Source organism: Eumetopias jubatus, unplaced genomic scaffold (assembly GCF_037043125.1).
Source record: "Eumetopias jubatus isolate StellerSeaLion01/CBP00866 unplaced genomic scaffold, mEumJub1_p1.0 scaffold_12, whole genome shotgun sequence".
NCBI classification, from domain to species: domain Eukaryota; kingdom Metazoa; phylum Chordata; class Mammalia; order Carnivora; family Otariidae; genus Eumetopias; species Eumetopias jubatus.
In genome coordinates, this window is record NW_028274818.1 from 78,611,675 (window position 1) to 78,628,390 (window position 16,716).

Here is a 16,716-nt window from a genome sequence, read left to right on the forward strand (position 1 = left end):
TTAAATATTTAATTTACTTTATTTCTCTTCCTTAATTTTTTAAGTAGGCTCCACGCCCAACGTGGGGCTTGAACTCACGACCCTGAGATCGAGAGTCGCACGCTCCACTGACTGAGCCAGCCAGGTGCCCCAAAATATTTAGTCTAAATACTTCTTTACTCATGTGTTTAGATATGTCTGTCATTTGTAATGATTGCATAGTTTTCCAGTGAACTGATCTGTTTGTTAGGCACTGTGTATGGGTCAGGCACTGTTCTAAGTGCGGATTAAATCTGTACTTGACAATGTTGTCAGCTTCAGGGGTACACCTTAGTGATCTCACAATTCTACACACGAAGCTATGCGCATTGGGAGAACTGTCCTTACCATCTGCCACCATACAGGGTTAGGATGTTAGGGACTCTATTCCCTATACTGCACTTTTCATCCCCGATTTATTTTATAGCTGGAAGTTTGTACTTCTTAATCCCCTTCACCTATTTTGCCTATCCCTGCCCAATTTTTCCACATCCATCTTGTTAGTGGCTTTTGGGTTAGAGCCATCCTAGTGGTGTGAAGCTGTTATCTCATGGTTTTGATTTGCATTTCCCTGATGATGAATGATGTTCAATTTTTCCTGTGCTTGTTGGCCACTGCAGATCTTCTTTGGGCAAATGTCCATTCAGATCCTTTGCTCATTTTAAAAATCGGATTGCCTTGGGGGCGCCTGGGAGGCTCAGTCGGTTAAGCGTCTCCCTTTGGCTCAGGTCATGATCCTGGAGTCCTGGGATCGAGCCCCTCACTGGGGACCCTCCCCCTCTCCCCACCGCTAGTGCTCTGGCTCTCATAAATAAAACCTAAAAATAAACAAACACAAAACATCTAAATAGTTGCCATTTTCTCTCCAAGCCCATCATCCCAAAATAATCCCAAATTTGTGGTCCATCATCACATGCGTTAATTCCTTTAAAACCCAAGGATTGATGAGGGCCTCTGATCATTCGTAATGTCCTATGGGGAATCTTGATGCTGCGCATATTAACACAGGGAAAACAGTAGCAATTTTTTTTAAGCAGGCTCCATGCCAGCGCAATGTAGAGCCCAACGTGGGGCTTGAACTCATGACCCTGAGCTCAAGACCTGAGCTCAGATCAAGAGTTGGACGCTTGACTGCGCCACTCAGGTGACCCGCAAACAGCAATTTAAGGAGAAAGAAATGTAGGTAGTGCAGAGCCTTCAGATATCTAATAAAATGGCCAAAGACTTCTTTGCTATTTAAACCCTTAACACACATGACGGGGTACCTGGGAAGCACAGTTGGTTAAGGGTCTGACTCATGGTTTCAGCTCACCATGCTCAGGGTTGTGGGATCCAGTCCTGCACCGGGCTCCACGCTCAGTGCGGAGTCTGCTTGAGATTCTCTCTCCCTCTCCCTTTACCCCTCCCCCACCCAGCTCACACTCTTCCTCTAAAAAACAAATGGAAAAAAAAAAACCACAAAAAAAAACAGCCACATACTTACCTCTTGAACCCCAAAAGCGTGATCCACTGTAGCAGAGGCCTCTTGTACTCCTCTGGGCCCCTGGGGAGACCCCTGACAGTTCGTAACCCTATCAGTCAGCTGGGATCGTGCCTGAGCTACTAGAGATCTAGTAGCATGACTTGTGCCTTTTCCTTGCAATTCCGAATTTTCACCCGTTCCCCAACTGAGGAAGTTTCAATAAATCTGCCATTTCTACCGTAGAGAATTTAGGAGTGAAACCCGATGTGCAAAGGACAAGGAAGGTAAACAGTTGCTTCATGTTCAATCAGGACCAAGCCACAGACCAAAGAATCACTTGGGTGTTGCAAAATCTTTATTTGGCTAGAGGCTGGGATGAAAACATGATACACAGCTACCCCCCCCACCCCGTAGAGAGAGCACTAGCATGATTATGTCCACAAGTCTGCCTCTACAAAACAGCACTTAAATCTCCATCTCTGAAGCCAGTCTGGCCGCGTCCCCACAGCACCTCATTTCTGTGGGAAACACGGTTACGCTCATCCTCGACATTAAACGCACACTTGAGTATTTTAGAGGCTCTCGTGATTTAAAAACATTACAATCCAAAAAGCAAAAGCTTTGGCTCCTCGGACTTGAAGGCGGACCACCTGAGGCCCGACTTGTTTCCGAACCATGTCACCTTGGAAAGCACACTTCACTGGTCACGAGGACAGTGTGTCCATCGCTCACCGCCAGGGACGCGGACCCCCATTCCAACCCAGGGAGAGGCGGAGTCGTTTACTGCTTCAGAGTATATCCGACGGTCATCCCAAATGTACACAGTCCACACTGAGTAAATGCACACAGGCTGAGGAGGGCTCTGGAGGAAGACGGGACTACTTCTCGCCTCTAGCAGGCAGGACTCAACTCAGTGCCTCTGTCAACAGCTCCCTGGTAACTAACCTTACCGAAGGCACGCTGACTCAATGACCCACAGCCGTGGCGGACTGCCACCGGAGATCAATTATCTCGATCTCAAGGGCCCTTCCCAAAACCCACCAAGACTTTCTCCTACGTTCCACAGCCGAGTGTCCGGCAGCGAGCCCATCCCGGTAATGCGGACAAGCTTTGGGAGGGCTTGCACAAACTGGTGTATGGAGCCTAGGTGAACAAAGGGTGGAAAACAGACAGCAGAGAGGGTCACATCGGAGGGATTCAAGTAAAACCAGCAAGACAGGGAAGGCCGCTGGTTTGCTCAGAAGCAAATGGTACACTTTAATAATAAACCACCACAGAGGAGCACTGTATTTTCCCCGTCCTATTAGCAAATGCCAGAAGAGCAACTTAAAAAATGGATTTACTTCAGAACTACTGGTTCGCACACACACAAACATATGTCAGGATTACTTGCGGAGGTTTTAAAAAATAGGTAAGTCTGGGCCTCACCCCGGGAGAAGGATGCACGGCGTGGGGGTCAGGACCCCGGCATTTTTAAAAAGCTCTGTGGGGAGTGTAGATGTTTCCTTCTGCTTGAGTCTCTTTATTTTTAGGTCGACTGGGGTACTTTGGGCTTTTTGAGCCACTGTTTGGGGGTGCGGGGAGCTTTTTTCGCAGATTTACTAGCGGTAGTGAAGAACTTGGCCCCTGGCTTTTTGGTCATCTGTCTTGGGTCTTTTTTCCCCAGTGAAGAGTTTTTTTCTTTCTCTGCCTCTTCTTTGATTCTTGGCTTCTTCCCCAGGCCATTGCTTGGGGTCTTGGGCTCTGCAGCCTTCGGGGTCTCCAAACTTGGAAAGGCCTTTCTCTTCTTCCCACGGGGTGTGCTGGGAGCAGGACTCTTTTTTGGAGACTTCTTTCCTGCGGCATGTTTTTGCACCTAAGAAAAAGCAGGGAATTAAGTCCAAGGGAAGACAAACCCTGACAATGTCACCCTGAAAACTGTCATCTTTATCATGTCACCCCCAGAAGGGGCAGCCCAATACAATGAGATGAGGGATGGCTTTGCCTTTTGCCTTGCAGGCATTTTGAAAGGCAACTGTTTTCCGTTCCTAAGGACCGTAGCAAGGACCCTGGTGCTCTCCCGGGTCCAATCAACAGAGAACTGCCTTTGCCTTTCGTGGGGACACCCGAATCACCCACTGGGAGCACCGCAGAGAGCCTGTGCCCCAATCCTGACTCTTCTCCACCTTCGGTTGTATATTCCTTGCCTGTGGGTGAGGACAGGAGGTTCCCAAACTGAGTGTGTAAAAACCACCCGGGGCCGCCTGTCAGGAAACCCTGCTTCCCAAAGGCAGACCGAGAGGCTCTTGGAGGGAACAGTGTCGCACGCCAGGAGGCTGGGATTTCCCAGCAGTCCAGATGACAGGGGGGACAGCACTCTAGCGACAGACGCGTCCAATATGGAAGGAGGTTAGAGAGACAAAAACAGCGAGCAAAGCAAGACTTTGCTTTTCAGTAAATATAAAATGGTAGGATTGTTATGGGAAATTTGTAAAACATAGGAAATACAAGAAACAAAATTCTCTAATAACTTTGGCACACCGTATTAACTACCTCTTATTCACTACCTTCCCCCCACAAGTGTGCATGCATTTAAAAGCCAAATGCTAGGGCGCCAGGATGGCTCGGTCGGTTGAGCATCTGCCTTCGGCTCGGGTCCTGATCTCAGGGTCCTGGGATCGAGCCCCACGTTGGGCTCCCTACTCAGTGGGGAGTCTGCTTCTCCCTCTACGCCACCACCCCACCACCCATGCTCTCTCTCTCAAATAAAAAATCTTTTTTTTTTTAAGATTTTACTTATTTGTTTATGAGAGAGAGAGAGAAAGCACAAAGCAGGGGGAGCGGCAGGCAGAGGGAGAAGCAGACTCCCCGCCGAGCAGGGAGCCCGATGCGGGGCTTGATCCCAGGACCCCGAGATCATGACCTGAGCCGAAGGCAGATGCTTAACCGACTGAGCCACCCGGGTGTCCCTCAAATAAAAAAATCTTAAAATAAATAAATAAATAAATAAATGCAAGCAAGCCAAATGTTATGCCCTTTCCCCAATAACTTCATTAGTATTTCCGAGGTCACTGAGTATTTCCTGACTGAACATCATTTTAAATTACTCATAAAAACTACTGCAAGGGTCCACGATGTGTCCTCAATCTGTGCCTCTACAGTGAACAACAATGAAACTTCTGCAGGTCATTACCCTGATCCTATTTCCTAGCTGGGTTCAAAGGGCACGAACACTTCTACGGCTCTAGCTACACACCACCCGGTCAGCTATGCCTTCCCCTCTTCCAATCTCCAGCATATTACATCCCATCCCGTGGGAACACACACAGTGTGCTTTTGTTAAAAACAACTACAATGCTTCCAGGTAATACACTGATCCTTTGTGTTTACTTCAAGTAGATTTAAAACCTCAGTAGCACTTGGCAGGGGGGACCTTTACAAGGAATACTTTTGCCAGGACATGAAAATTTAAACACCCTGATGATTCTAGGGATTGCTGCTACCGGACAAAATACCAAATGGGTCAAGGGCAGGGCTAGCCCTGGGACTGTCACTCCCACATGCTGAGGCCAAGCCTGACACCAGGGACATGCAGGTGTACCCGCGGTGAGGACAGCCCTCTGGGCTCTTACCACCCCCTCTCCTTCCCCCTCATGTTCAAGAGGCCTTCTTCCTAGCAGCTGGATGGACAGTGAGAACGAGGAAAAACCGTACCGAAGAACCAAAAAGTTAAAAAACTCCGTTCCTTTAAACGATCCTGTGAAATCCATGCAGTCGGATTGCAGGAGCCAGCGGGGGTGGGGCATTGGAGAGGTTTCGGGACCCAGCCCAGCACCCAAGCCCGCCCTGGCCCTGCTTGGTTTTCTAAGGCTTAGGACATGGGGGATCCAGGACTCACCGTCAGCAACAGAACCACTGCTCACATTTCTGCCCTGGCCCGCTTTTGGAAACCACGGGCAGTGTTTCCTACAATTCTAATGAAAATCAAAGAAAATACCTCTGTGTTTCCTTTCGCTGGCGTCTTCCCTATAGGCACCAGCAGAGGGATCTCGTCTTCGGATTCCTCCTGCACTTTAGACCGAGCTTTCACTCTACTGCCCTCTTTCTTCTTGAGCGCTCCTGGCTCCTCCTTCCTGGGGGTAGGGTTGGGTGCCGCGGTACCACCAGTTTTGGGGCCCACGTCCTCCTTCTCCGGGGCCGACGGAGCTTTTTGAGCCTGTTTCATAAGCCTTTTGTTTTTCTTCTTCTCTTTTTGTTTTTCACGATACTCTTTTTGTTTTTGTTTTTTCTTTGCTTCCTACAACACACACACACACACACACACACACACACACACACACACACACACACACACACAAAAAACCCCAAGCATAATTTTAGTAAGGGATACACTTGTCGGCAAATAAATGGCAGAGATTCGGCACTTGCAGTTCTGATTCCCCCTAGGCTTCTGAAAAGTGCCTCGATCTTACCAACTCCGAGCAAACAAACCCCATTACCAGCACATGAGCGTCGACTCCAGTTTGGTTTTAACTCAGAGCCGAAGATGTTCGCTCTGTGAATTACACGTCGGGACTCAGAACCTGGGTTGCAGCTGGAGCTTCCATGAAAGTTGATCTCGTTTATGGGGGAGTTAAGAATTATCCTAAATTGCAGAGTATTCTGATGTGATTTACGTCTCAATAAAACAATTTCAAAAAAACCCCCCACAACTGATCATTTTTTCCCTACTGCAGGCTTGTGGCTGTAAGTAAAACAGTAAAACGTTTCCACAGCTAGAGTTCCATTATCCTAACCACAGAGTCCTGTTCAATAACATTCATAACTATGTCTGATTCCATTTTAACCAGCAATTCCAACATTTTCACCAAGTCCTCAAATCAATCTGCTAATAAATGGCAAAAAATTCAGATTTCTTGCTTCTGGTAACAGCAGTCTGTTATTCTGGGTCACCTTCCCAATGAAAATAAGTAAAAAAAAGTGGGGTAAAATATATTAAATTTTTTTTTCCTTCAAGGCATCAAGGAACCAACTACCTGCAAGACATGTGAAACAAGGACCCAGTGGGTAAGTGAGCCCAGAGGCAAATTCTGCCAAGAGTATTTGCGGATCCCTAATTTTTATGTTACCAGGGGGTGCGGGTGGATGGAGAGAAATCAAATCCCAGTGTCCTCACCAGGCAGGGATTGTAAGAGGAACCTCCCACAATAAGCTGGGAGGCCAGTGAGTTACTCTCAGGGTAAAGACAAACAGGAAGTGGGGCTGTGCAGAGTCTCAGCATTGTTTGCTCGGAATCATTCAGGGAATCTCAAGCCCTGAAATGTGCGTTCAGGGAGCCCCAGGCCCAGGGCCCTGAGGTGCCCAGCAGACAGAAATGGAAATCTTCTAGAGAAAGATCTTTATCTCACACCTCAGATTATTTCTACCAATCATTTTCCCAATGCGACGACCAGGTCCACAAGGAGCCAGCAGGGACACAGAACCAGCTGGGACACCAGCATGGTGCCGCTCAAATGATCCGATGATAGAACAGGAATGCTTAATGTGTTCCAGGAATTACGGTAAACTGGAGAACCATTTGTAGGTAGGTAATAAGAAAGTAAAAGAAGTAAAGCCAATTTGAAAAAGAAGAAAACACGCAACTTCTACAAGTAAAAAAAAAAAAAAAGAAAAATTAAAACACCCAAATTAAAAACCCACTGCACGTGATTAACATGGCTAAAGAAAAGTGTTAGCAAACTGGGAGACTGGTCTAACAAACAGCAAGAAAACGGAATTTTCCCTCATGTTGGTTTTTTTTTTTTTTTTTTTTTTTACAATAGCACTGAAAACCTACACTTCCAAACTGAGGGGTTATCTGTTAGCCCAACGCAATAGTAAATTGTGCCCAGAAAAATGTTCTTAATGAACTAGATTTTGGTTTTCCTTTAGCTCCTCTTGCCACTACACGGGGCCCCGCTGAGCCTATTCGGGCCACTTAACTACCGTACCAATAAACACAAGATATCTGTACCCCGAAATGCTTTATTCACACCACTGCTAACGGACCTCATCTGTAAAGCGGGAAGAACGCACGCAAAAGCAGGACCAGTGGGAAAGCACTGCAGGTCAGGCAGAAAGGGCACGCGCTCCTTTCCCTGGGCTGTGTTTACACCTGTGACTAAGCCCACCCAGTATGTAAAATCCTACTCACCTTTTTCTTCTGACTGGGGGTGCATAATCCCTTGGCTTCATCCTGACAGCTGACAAACGAGGAAAAGATGGGCAGGGAAGCGGACCTCTCGGTTTTCACATACAGGAGTTTCACGCTCTCCCACTTCTGCAACAGACAAGAATGGTATTACCGGTGTGGGTTCTGGTTCTTTTACGCAAACAATCAATGGACGCACTGGTGAGACCGCACCTCTGGCAACTTTTGGGAGAGCCCCTTCGTGACGGCGATGATGTTATCAATGACGTGTTCAACCTCCATTCCAGTGTGGCCAACGCGGATAGTACTGGAATTTAATACAGTATCAGACACAAAGATTAAAAAAAAAATAATTTGTGTTTCAAAATAAAGCACAGGCAGGTGGAGAAACATAAATACGTGACCCTCCCCCCAAAAAAATCAGAGGTAGAAACCTTAAAATCTTTAGGCCTTCACTGTTTCTTCTTTTGCAGTTGTTATATACCACTGATTTTTTTATTTAAACTCAATTAACATATAACGTATTCTTGGATTCAGAGATCGAGGTCAGTGATTTATCAGTCATATGTAACACCCAGTGCTCACTACATCACGTGCCCTCCTTCATGTCCATCCCCCAGTAACCCCCTTGCCTCCAGCAACCCGCAGTTTGTTTCCTATGATTCAGAGTCTCTTGTGGTTTGTGTCCCTCTCTGATTTCATCTTGTTTTGTTTTTCCCTCCCTTCCCCTATGATCCTGTTTTGTTTCTTAAATTCCACATGAGTGAGATCGTACGGTAACGGTCTTTCTCTGATCGGCTTGTCTTGCTTACATTCAATCTATTTTAAAGGGAGATTATTCTCTTCATGTTCTGGCAATGCCCTGCGCCTGAAATTCATCACACCGTGAAGTGGTGATGGAGGAGCCGCTCTGTGAGGCCTATCGGTCAGTGGGCAGGGCTGAAGGAAGTTCTACCTTCATTCTAGAAAACACGGGTCGCAGTCAGCCCTCGAGCTTTCCTGAGGAGGGGCTGTTCGGGAAGGAAAGACCGCTAGGAGGGATGCTTGCATCTTCGTGGTCCCCTGCCCTGACCCAGCTGTCATCTCTAAGACCAACAGTTCTCGTCCCTCGTGTAAAAGAGTCTTCGGGCCAAAGGCAAGACCATCCCTTCAGCGGAAGCAGGGTGCAGACAGAAGCCAAGTGGAAAGTTCCTCTACTGCTCAGCCATAGGGTCCCCTGTCCCTCCACTGCGGGAGCCGGAAGGCGGGCTCATGGTCTGCTGGGGGTCGCAGAGTGAGGACGAGACGGGGCTGGTGCTGTCACCTCCCTCCAGCCAGAGACAGGGCTCTGCCCGCTGTGTGCTCACTGCCGGCTGCAAGCACACCCTTGGTTTCCCAGGCGGGAAGATGACAAGCAGTGAGGGAGAGAGGACAGGGGGAGGGGACGGGACGGGAGAGAGGGGAAAGGAAAGAATGGGGGGCGGCGGGGGGAGGGTGGGTGTGAAGGGAGAGCCAAGAATGCTTCAGGAGTCTGTGCTGTCTGTTAGCTGCCCACACGTCTGCCGGAGGAAAAGAGGAGATCGCTGCTCCTTCATCTGCCTTCTTGGTGCCGCCCCCCTCTCTGCTGCTCATCCATCCCAGGCCCCCAGGCCTCCGATCTGCTAGCTCATCACTTCCCATGGGCCATGACTCTGACGTCTGCCTACAACCAGAGTCGGGCCCAGGCCCGACCACCAACTCTTCTCAGCCACTTCATTACAGCCCGTTAAGGGATCGGCCCCCTGCAGACAGATGACAACCCCAGAACCGCCCCGGGGAGCAGCGTCTAGACATCCTGGCGGTCAGTTTTACCATGGGTGCCGCCCCTGGGGACAGAGACTCCTGGGGTATTTTTAGGAGGGGCTGCTGTACCCTACAGAGCCACCCTCCTGGCAGCTACCCATCCCCATTCCACGGATGCCCCAGGCAGCTTATTTTTCAGAATGATTCTGGGGGCGCCTGGGTGGCTCAGTTGGTGAAGTGGCTGCCTTCAGCTCAGGTCATGATCCCAGGGTCCTGGGATCGAACCCTGCAACGGGCTCCCTGCTCGGCAGGAAGCCTGCTTCTCCCTCTCCTCCTGCTCCCCCTGCTTGTGCTCTCTCTCTCTCAAATAAATAAACAGTCTTAAAAAAAAAATGATCCTGAATATGTTTAAAAATCCCCTCCTCCTGCTCAACTGCCAAGCATTCAAACTTAACTGGCCCCTCAGCCTCATAAAAAAGGTGGAGCCACATTCTCTGTCTAGCTGGGGAGCCACCACCGCCCCAAAAGGTCTCCCCTGATTTTTTTTTCCCCAAAGATTTTATTTATTTATTTGACAGAGAGAGGGAGCGCGCAAGAGAGCGAACACAAGCAGGGGGAGTGGAAGAGGGAGAAGCAGGCTTCCTGCCGAGCAGGGAGCCCGATGCGGGGCTCGATCCCAGGACCCTGGGATCATGACCTGAGCCGAAGGCAGACGCTTAATGACTGCGCCACCCAGGCGCCCCAAGGTCTCTCCTGATTTCTGAGGCTGGGTGTGGGGGTTCCACCCAGCTCGGCATCCTGAGTCAGAAGAAATCAGTGTGACAACAAAGAGACACCCGACGGCATGATGAGACAGGACAGATAATGAATTCATTGAACAGGAAGTTAAACCAAGGCTGAAGGGGATCTTCCCTATAACGGGTAGTATGAGCCAGGGAAACACAAAAGCCCAGAACCGCTGACATTCCCTAAGCATTAGTTTTGTCCTTGTTTTCTGCAATACCTAGAGGTGCCCTGGCCAACACAGTAAACACGAGCCACCAGCCACACCTGCCTGTTTCAGTTTACATTAACTGAAATCAAGTAACATTAGAAATTCAGTTCCTTGGCCACGGCAGCCATGTACAGCTAATGACTCCTATACAGAGCCCAGATACGGACCACTTCCATCACTGTGGAAAGTTCTATGGGATGGCGCTTTTCTAGAGAATTAAATACTTCTGAGGGATGGACCTTAGTTTTAATAGAAGGATCTGGTTTCGTTAAGACGACCTTGTTAAAAAAAAAAAAAAGATTTATGCAATTATTATCAAATGACTATAAGACTGGACACGGGCACACATTGTTACCTCTGACCTACCTGCAGGAACCACTTTTAGAGATGTTTAAGACCGTTCCACCTATGCATTCATTGATCTCCCTGGATAAATTCTTGGCTAGAAGGTTCACAGGCACCGGAACTCTGTAAGAACACACAGGTGCTTGGAGCAGAATGTATATACATCTACGAAGTTCACTCTGCTCAAACCCAGTTACTGCTAAGAAACTTACTTCTTTCTGTGATAGAAATGTCTCCCTAGGTGGGATGGCAAGAGCCGCCTGATTCTTGCATCAGTGAGAAAGATGTCAAAACTGCCCAGGAGGCGGAGCTTGGCTTCATAGGCTTTATACTCCTTTTTTAAAGTTCGGAGGGGGATAATCTAGAAAACACAAGGAAGAGGACAAACACAGAAAGTTAAGAACTTGAACAAAAATTAGAAATACTCAGGCTATAACTGTGTCCGGATCTTAAAAATGTCCCAGAGCCACAGTTTAGTGAACATGTGGAGAGCACCGAGCAGGGGCCAGGCACCATGCTAACCGATGGGGACACAGAGAGGAGCTGGGACGCCACATAAAGAAAGGACACCAACAAACTACAAACCACTACGGGAAGTGCCAAGTCACAGGCAAGCCCGGGAATGTTCTGGAAGTGCTGACCTTGACCTACTGGAGCAATCTTCTGTAAACTCAAGACATAAAAGTTACTGATGGGGCACCTAGGTGGCAGTCAGTTAGGTGTCTGCCTTTGGCTCAGACCATGGTCCTGGGATCGAGCCCCACGTCAGGCTCCCTGCTAAGCAGGGAGCCTGCTTCTCCCTTTCCCTCTCCCCTGGCTTGTGCTCTCTCTCAAGTAAATAAGTAAAATCTTAAAAAAAAAAAAAAAAAAGTTACTGATGTACATGTTAGCTTTTAGGTCAAGAAACCTTAACAGCTCATTCATCATAGAGAAGATGGAACATGCCTTACTAAAGCCAGTGAAAATTAGAAAGAAAAAATTAAATTAAAGATTAAATTCCTAGGGGCACCTGGCTGGCTCAGTCAGTGAAGCATGTGACTCTTGATCTCAGGGTCGTGAGTTTAAAGCCCCACATCGGGTGAAGAGATTATGCAAAAATAAAATTTCTGAATGAATGAACGAATGAATAAAAAAAAAATAAAATCTCTAGGAAAGAAATACTAGGTTAGTAGGTAGTACTAGTACCTACTACTAGTAGGTTAGTAGGTAGAAATGTATTACTTATCACTTCAAAGACTGAATCAGATCTTTTAATTGTCCTGAAAATATTAACCACACCTGACCTGAGATATGGTTTTAATTCCATGCTTGTTCAAAAGCTTCTTGTAAAACCGTTCTGTCTTTTCAGGAGTTAAATTGGGTTCATCCTTGGTAAGTAAACAAATATCTGTTAAATCTGATCGAATACCATGAGGCAAGGACCTGCAAAATACAGAGATGGAACAGAGGAAGAAAGCATTATAACAGAGGAAGAAAACATATGCTTCTATTCCACAGAATACACAATAAATTCAGTCATTTCAACAAACTTCATTCACGCTATTTAAGCAAATACTCTACCAAGAACATTTAAAAATATATCTAGTCTTCAATGGTATGGAGAAGAGATTTAAGATTCAAGTAAATCATCACAAATACCCAGAGTCCAAAATATTAATTAGGGGAGCCAAGGTGGCTCAGTCGGTGGATCCTGATTCTGGCTCAGGTCAGGATCTCAGGGTTGTGAGATCGAGCCCCACATTGGGCTCCACTCTGGGTGTGAAATCTGCTTAGGATTCTTTCTCTCCCCCTCTCCCCCTGTCCCTCCTCTCCCCAAATAAACAAAGTATTAATTACTATGTGGGATATAACCAGAGTTAGAACGCTAACAAAGACACCCAAAGTAGTGCACATGAGGTTATTATTTTATATAATATTATACATGCACACGTACTATAACATGCTAGAATAATCTGGTTTCATCAGGATAGTTCTGGTTCAGAACTTTACCTTGCAGAAAACTCTGGGCTCCATAAACAACATAGCTCCTTCAGAGCTGAACAGAAAATATGGAGCAAACCAACAGGGACCGGCAAACATGTGTTATTACAGTTGAGTCTTATATCGAGAATAAGGTTTCACCCATTTCCTAGGCCTATGTGTTCTGAGGAAACATTTCCTTGGCCTGAGGGGCGCACACACATTACTTGCCAAACACGATGGGAAGTGATACCAAGCCGGGAAGTGGCGGGAATCATCATGAGGTGAGGAGTTGGGAAAATACCCTAGAGAAAGTGACAGGGCTTCCCAGAAAGGAGAAACTGCCTGAGCAAAGGTGTGGAATAAAAGAATGTGTGCGGGATACAGAACACAGTAACTAAGGCAACTGGCTGGGGCAGGTCTGTGATCATCAATTAAGAGAATCTGAGGATCCAAGACTCTTTCCAATTTCTAATCATTCTTACCAGTCCCACGTCCCCACTCATGGGGAAAAGAAAAGAAACCATCTATCCGATATACTTTCTTTAGCACACCTGGCTTTTTTTGGACAGTCAGGAAATGAAAGACTCCACAGAAGCAGGGGTGCCAGACAGAAAACAGCACAAGTTAAATTTAATCTTTGTATTTTTTTTTAGTATAATTATGCCCCAAATATTACATGGGACCTACTTATACTAAAAATTAACTTATATTTTGGGGCGCCTGGGTGGCACAGTGGGTTAAGCATCCGACTCTTGGTTTTGGCCCAGATCATGATCTCTGGGTTGGGGGATCGAGCCCCACATAGGGCTCTGCTGCTTAGCAGGGAGTCTGCTTAAAATTATAACTCCCGGGGCGCCTGGGTGGCTCAGTTGGTTAGGCAACTGCCTTCGGCTCAGGTCATGATCCTGGAGTGCCTGGATCGAGTCCCGCATCGGGCTCCCTGCTCGGCGGGGAGTCTGCTTCTCCCTCTGACCCTCCCCCCATCTCATGTGCTTTCTCTCTCATTCTCTCTCTCTCTCTCAAATAAATAAAATCTTAAAAAAAAAAAAATTATAACTCCCTCTGCCCATCTCACTCGTGCTCTAAAATAAGTAAATAAATCTTAAAAAAGAAATAACTTGTATTTTTATTTGCTAAGTCTGGCAACTCTGCAGAGTGGGCATCTCTGACCTCGGAGTCCTACAGTAGTAAGAACGTGTGATCACCATGGGTTTGTTTTCCAGAAGGAGCTCATCACTCCTCATTAAGTTTTTAATCATCTTTACTTGAAGAAGTGAGTCCGGGACCTCAGTAGTTTAGCTATGGAAGGATAACAGAATTAAACACAAAAGGTGTCTAATTTATTCTAAAAACCAGGTTTCGGATTCAGTAGAACTGCTTAGGTTAACTGTCCAACCAGCCCCAGAAAACTGCCGAAATTTTTAGGAAATTTAAGCATGTCTGTTTTTTAAGGCACAATTTCATATTTCAACTCATATTTTGAGTTCGCAAAGTTTCCACTAGAAACAAAAGGGCGATTGTTAACAGCTATACCGAATGACTGAGCAGATAAAAAGGGCAAAAGTAGAAAATCAGAACTCACAATCTGACCCTCAGTTCTTTACTTGGAATCTTCCACAATACCACCATTAAAAAGAAATTTTCATTCTCATTCAAAAGCAATCCATTGGCGTTTTTCCTGGACTTGGAATGTGCCAAGAGAGCTTCCACCGCCTTTCTAATCTGCAAAGTAGAGACACACAAATAAATTAAATCTCAATCTAATTTAGCATTTGCCCCCTCCTCCGCATTTTTTCCTTTTTTTTTTTCCTCCTCAAATTCTATTTGAATAGGCAACCTCCACAACCGTCCGTATCAGGATCCTACAATTTGGATCAGACTCCATCAGAAACCACCTAAGTATCCGCTCAGCACCCGTCTACAGAAGAGAGCCTCTCCCACGTGAAGGCTTCGCGCCAGGTGGGAACATGCTTGCCGGGCCCTCGATGATTAAGGCCGCAATCCCGGGAAAAGCGCTAAACACCACAACTAGCATTCACTGAGCGCTTACTATGTGCCAGGCCCCTGGCTACAGCGCTTCACGGGCCTTGCCTCCTCTGATCCCCGGGAGGAGCCGAGGCCAGCAGAGGCCCTTTTAAACCTGAGGTCACTGAAGCTTGCCGAATTAAGCAACCTGCCCAAGTCAACGGTGGGCAAGCAGAGCTAGGTGGATCTCACCCCGGAAGCCCAGGCTGCACCTGCAATCCACCCGGGGGAGGAGGGGGCAGGCCGCAGGGCTAGGCGGCGACAGGCACCTCCCGGCGCGCAGGAAGGAGCGGGCAGGCTGAGCGAAGCGCGACCCAGCGACCCTCCCAGAGCTCCGGGGGCGCCCGCGGGGGCGCGGAACCCGCACCCCGAGCCTCACAAGCCCACGGCCACCCCGCTTCCGAGCCCCCCTCCCGCTCACCTGTCCTTTATCCAGCTGCTCCACGGAGGCCGGGGTCGCTGGAGCGGAGGCCGAGGCTGCGGCCGAGGGCGAGAGTGGCTTGGAAGCCGAACCCTCCATTTCGCTCTCACCTCGTGCAGACGGGCGCGCGGTACCCAGGGCTGGCCCCGCGTGCGCACGCGCGAGCTCAGGCCCGTAGCCGGAAGTTGGGGGGCGGGACCGGGCTCTCGCGTCACGTCCGGGAGGCGGGGTTGCGCCCCAGGACGTCACAGCCGCGGGATTTTGGCGGCGTGAGTGAACCGAGCCGGATCGTGCGCCTGCGGTCCGAGTCTCTTGTGTGAGGCGCGGGAGCAGCCTGGCGATTCCTGGCTCTCATTCTGCACGGAGGGAATCGAGCGAGCGCCTGGAGGCGGGGAGGGGCTTGGGGAGAGCGCGAGGCCTGGCCTGCCACCCCCCGGCGCCGGCCCGCCGCCGCCCCTTCGGAGGCCGGGGTGCGGGGACGCGAGCCGTGAGTCGGCGCCGGTCTTTCGTGGGCCCCGGGTCTGAGAGAGGCGGGAGGTCAGCGCGGGTACCCCGAAGCGTGCAGGCTGGAATAACCCGCGGCCGGAAAAGGTAGAGTCCCCTCCCTGCCCGCGTCCCCCGAGGTCCCCGCTGCTACCTGTTGTCCTGGAGACTTGCAGGGATGGTCCAGGCACGTTTAGAAAGTATTCATCCTTTTTCCTCTTTATGGATGCGTGGGCTTAAACTTAATCTTTTCTTTTTAAGATTGTATTTATTTGGTAAGAGAGCACGAGCAGGGGGAGCGGCAGGCAGAGGGAGAGGGAGAAGCAGGCTTCCTGCGAGCAGGGAGCCCAGTGTGGGGCTCGACCCCAGGACCCTGGGATCATGACCTGAGCTGAAGGCAGACGCCTAACCGACTGAGCCCCCCAGGCGCCCATTAATCATCTTTTTTGGAAAGCAAATAGTAGTCTAATGTACCCACTGTTCTGTAAGTTGTCTTTTGCTCCGAATGCATGTATGTTGGAGATTGTCAAGTCGGTACCTAGTGCTCTGGCTCATCTTTAAAAACGCCTTCTATCGGGTAGATAAACAGTTTATTTAGGAGCGTTGTGATGGACATGCAAGGTGATTCTAGCCTTTTTGCAACTAGCTGTGGACATTTTTGAGACCTGAAAGAATGGGAGTAGGAGGCTTTTGTGTATGTTGTTTCCCCAAAATGCTCCTTCCATATTGCCATGGCTGGAGGAAGGCGTGTTCTGCTGCTGGTCTCTGATAGTGACTTTGTCAATAATCAACTTGTGGAAGAAATGTTCTTAAACCTTGGCACCTACCCTCACTCGTCTGTTCTAGAATTTCGTGTCAGAGGGAATTCCTTTTAGCACAGTATTCTGAATTGTTGTGTTAGGCCTCGTGTATCAGCGTTTTCTAGTGTTCTGAGAAGAGCGTTAGGGGAGTCACCTGTGTCTTTTGAATTCAAGTCTGAGAACCAGACTTCTAGACCAAAGGCAAGGCGTGACTTCAGGTAGAGGAGCACAGTCGTGTTTGCAAGGAGTAAGTGGCCGGAGCAGGGACATGCAGAG

General features: G+C 48.4%; 1 protein-coding gene across 1 annotated transcript; it reads right to left on the reverse strand.

Annotated features, from left to right (window-relative positions):
• Positions 1–1,817: 1,817 nt before the first annotated feature.
• On the reverse strand, positions 1,818–15,322 carry RSL1D1 (ribosomal L1 domain containing 1). The gene is made up of 9 exons (XM_028117509.2): positions 15,158–15,322; positions 14,294–14,433; positions 12,033–12,171; positions 10,962–11,110; positions 10,771–10,872; positions 7,863–7,956; positions 7,653–7,778; positions 5,457–5,756; positions 1,818–3,335 (listed from the first exon to the last, which is right to left on the reverse strand). The coding sequence occupies exons 1-9, from the start codon at positions 15,254–15,256 to the stop codon at positions 3,009–3,011; spliced, it is 1,476 nt and encodes a 491-aa protein (XP_027973310.1). The 5' UTR covers positions 15,257–15,322; the 3' UTR covers positions 1,818–3,008.
• Positions 15,323–16,716: the final 1,394 nt, after the last annotated feature.

Coding starts and splice junctions, on each gene's coding strand:
- RSL1D1 (XM_028117509.2), bottom strand. CDS start 15,256: ATGGAGGGTTCGGCTTCCAAGCCACTCTCGCCCTCGGCCGCAGCCTCG. Junction 10,873..10,961: donor CATTTCTATCACAGAAAGAA/GTAAGTTTCTTA, acceptor GTGTTCTTACAG/AGTTCCGGTGCCTGTGAACC. Junction 3,336..5,456: donor CAGCGAAAGGAAACACAGAG/GTATTTTCTTTG, acceptor GCTTTTTCTTAG/GTGCAAAAACATGCCGCAGG.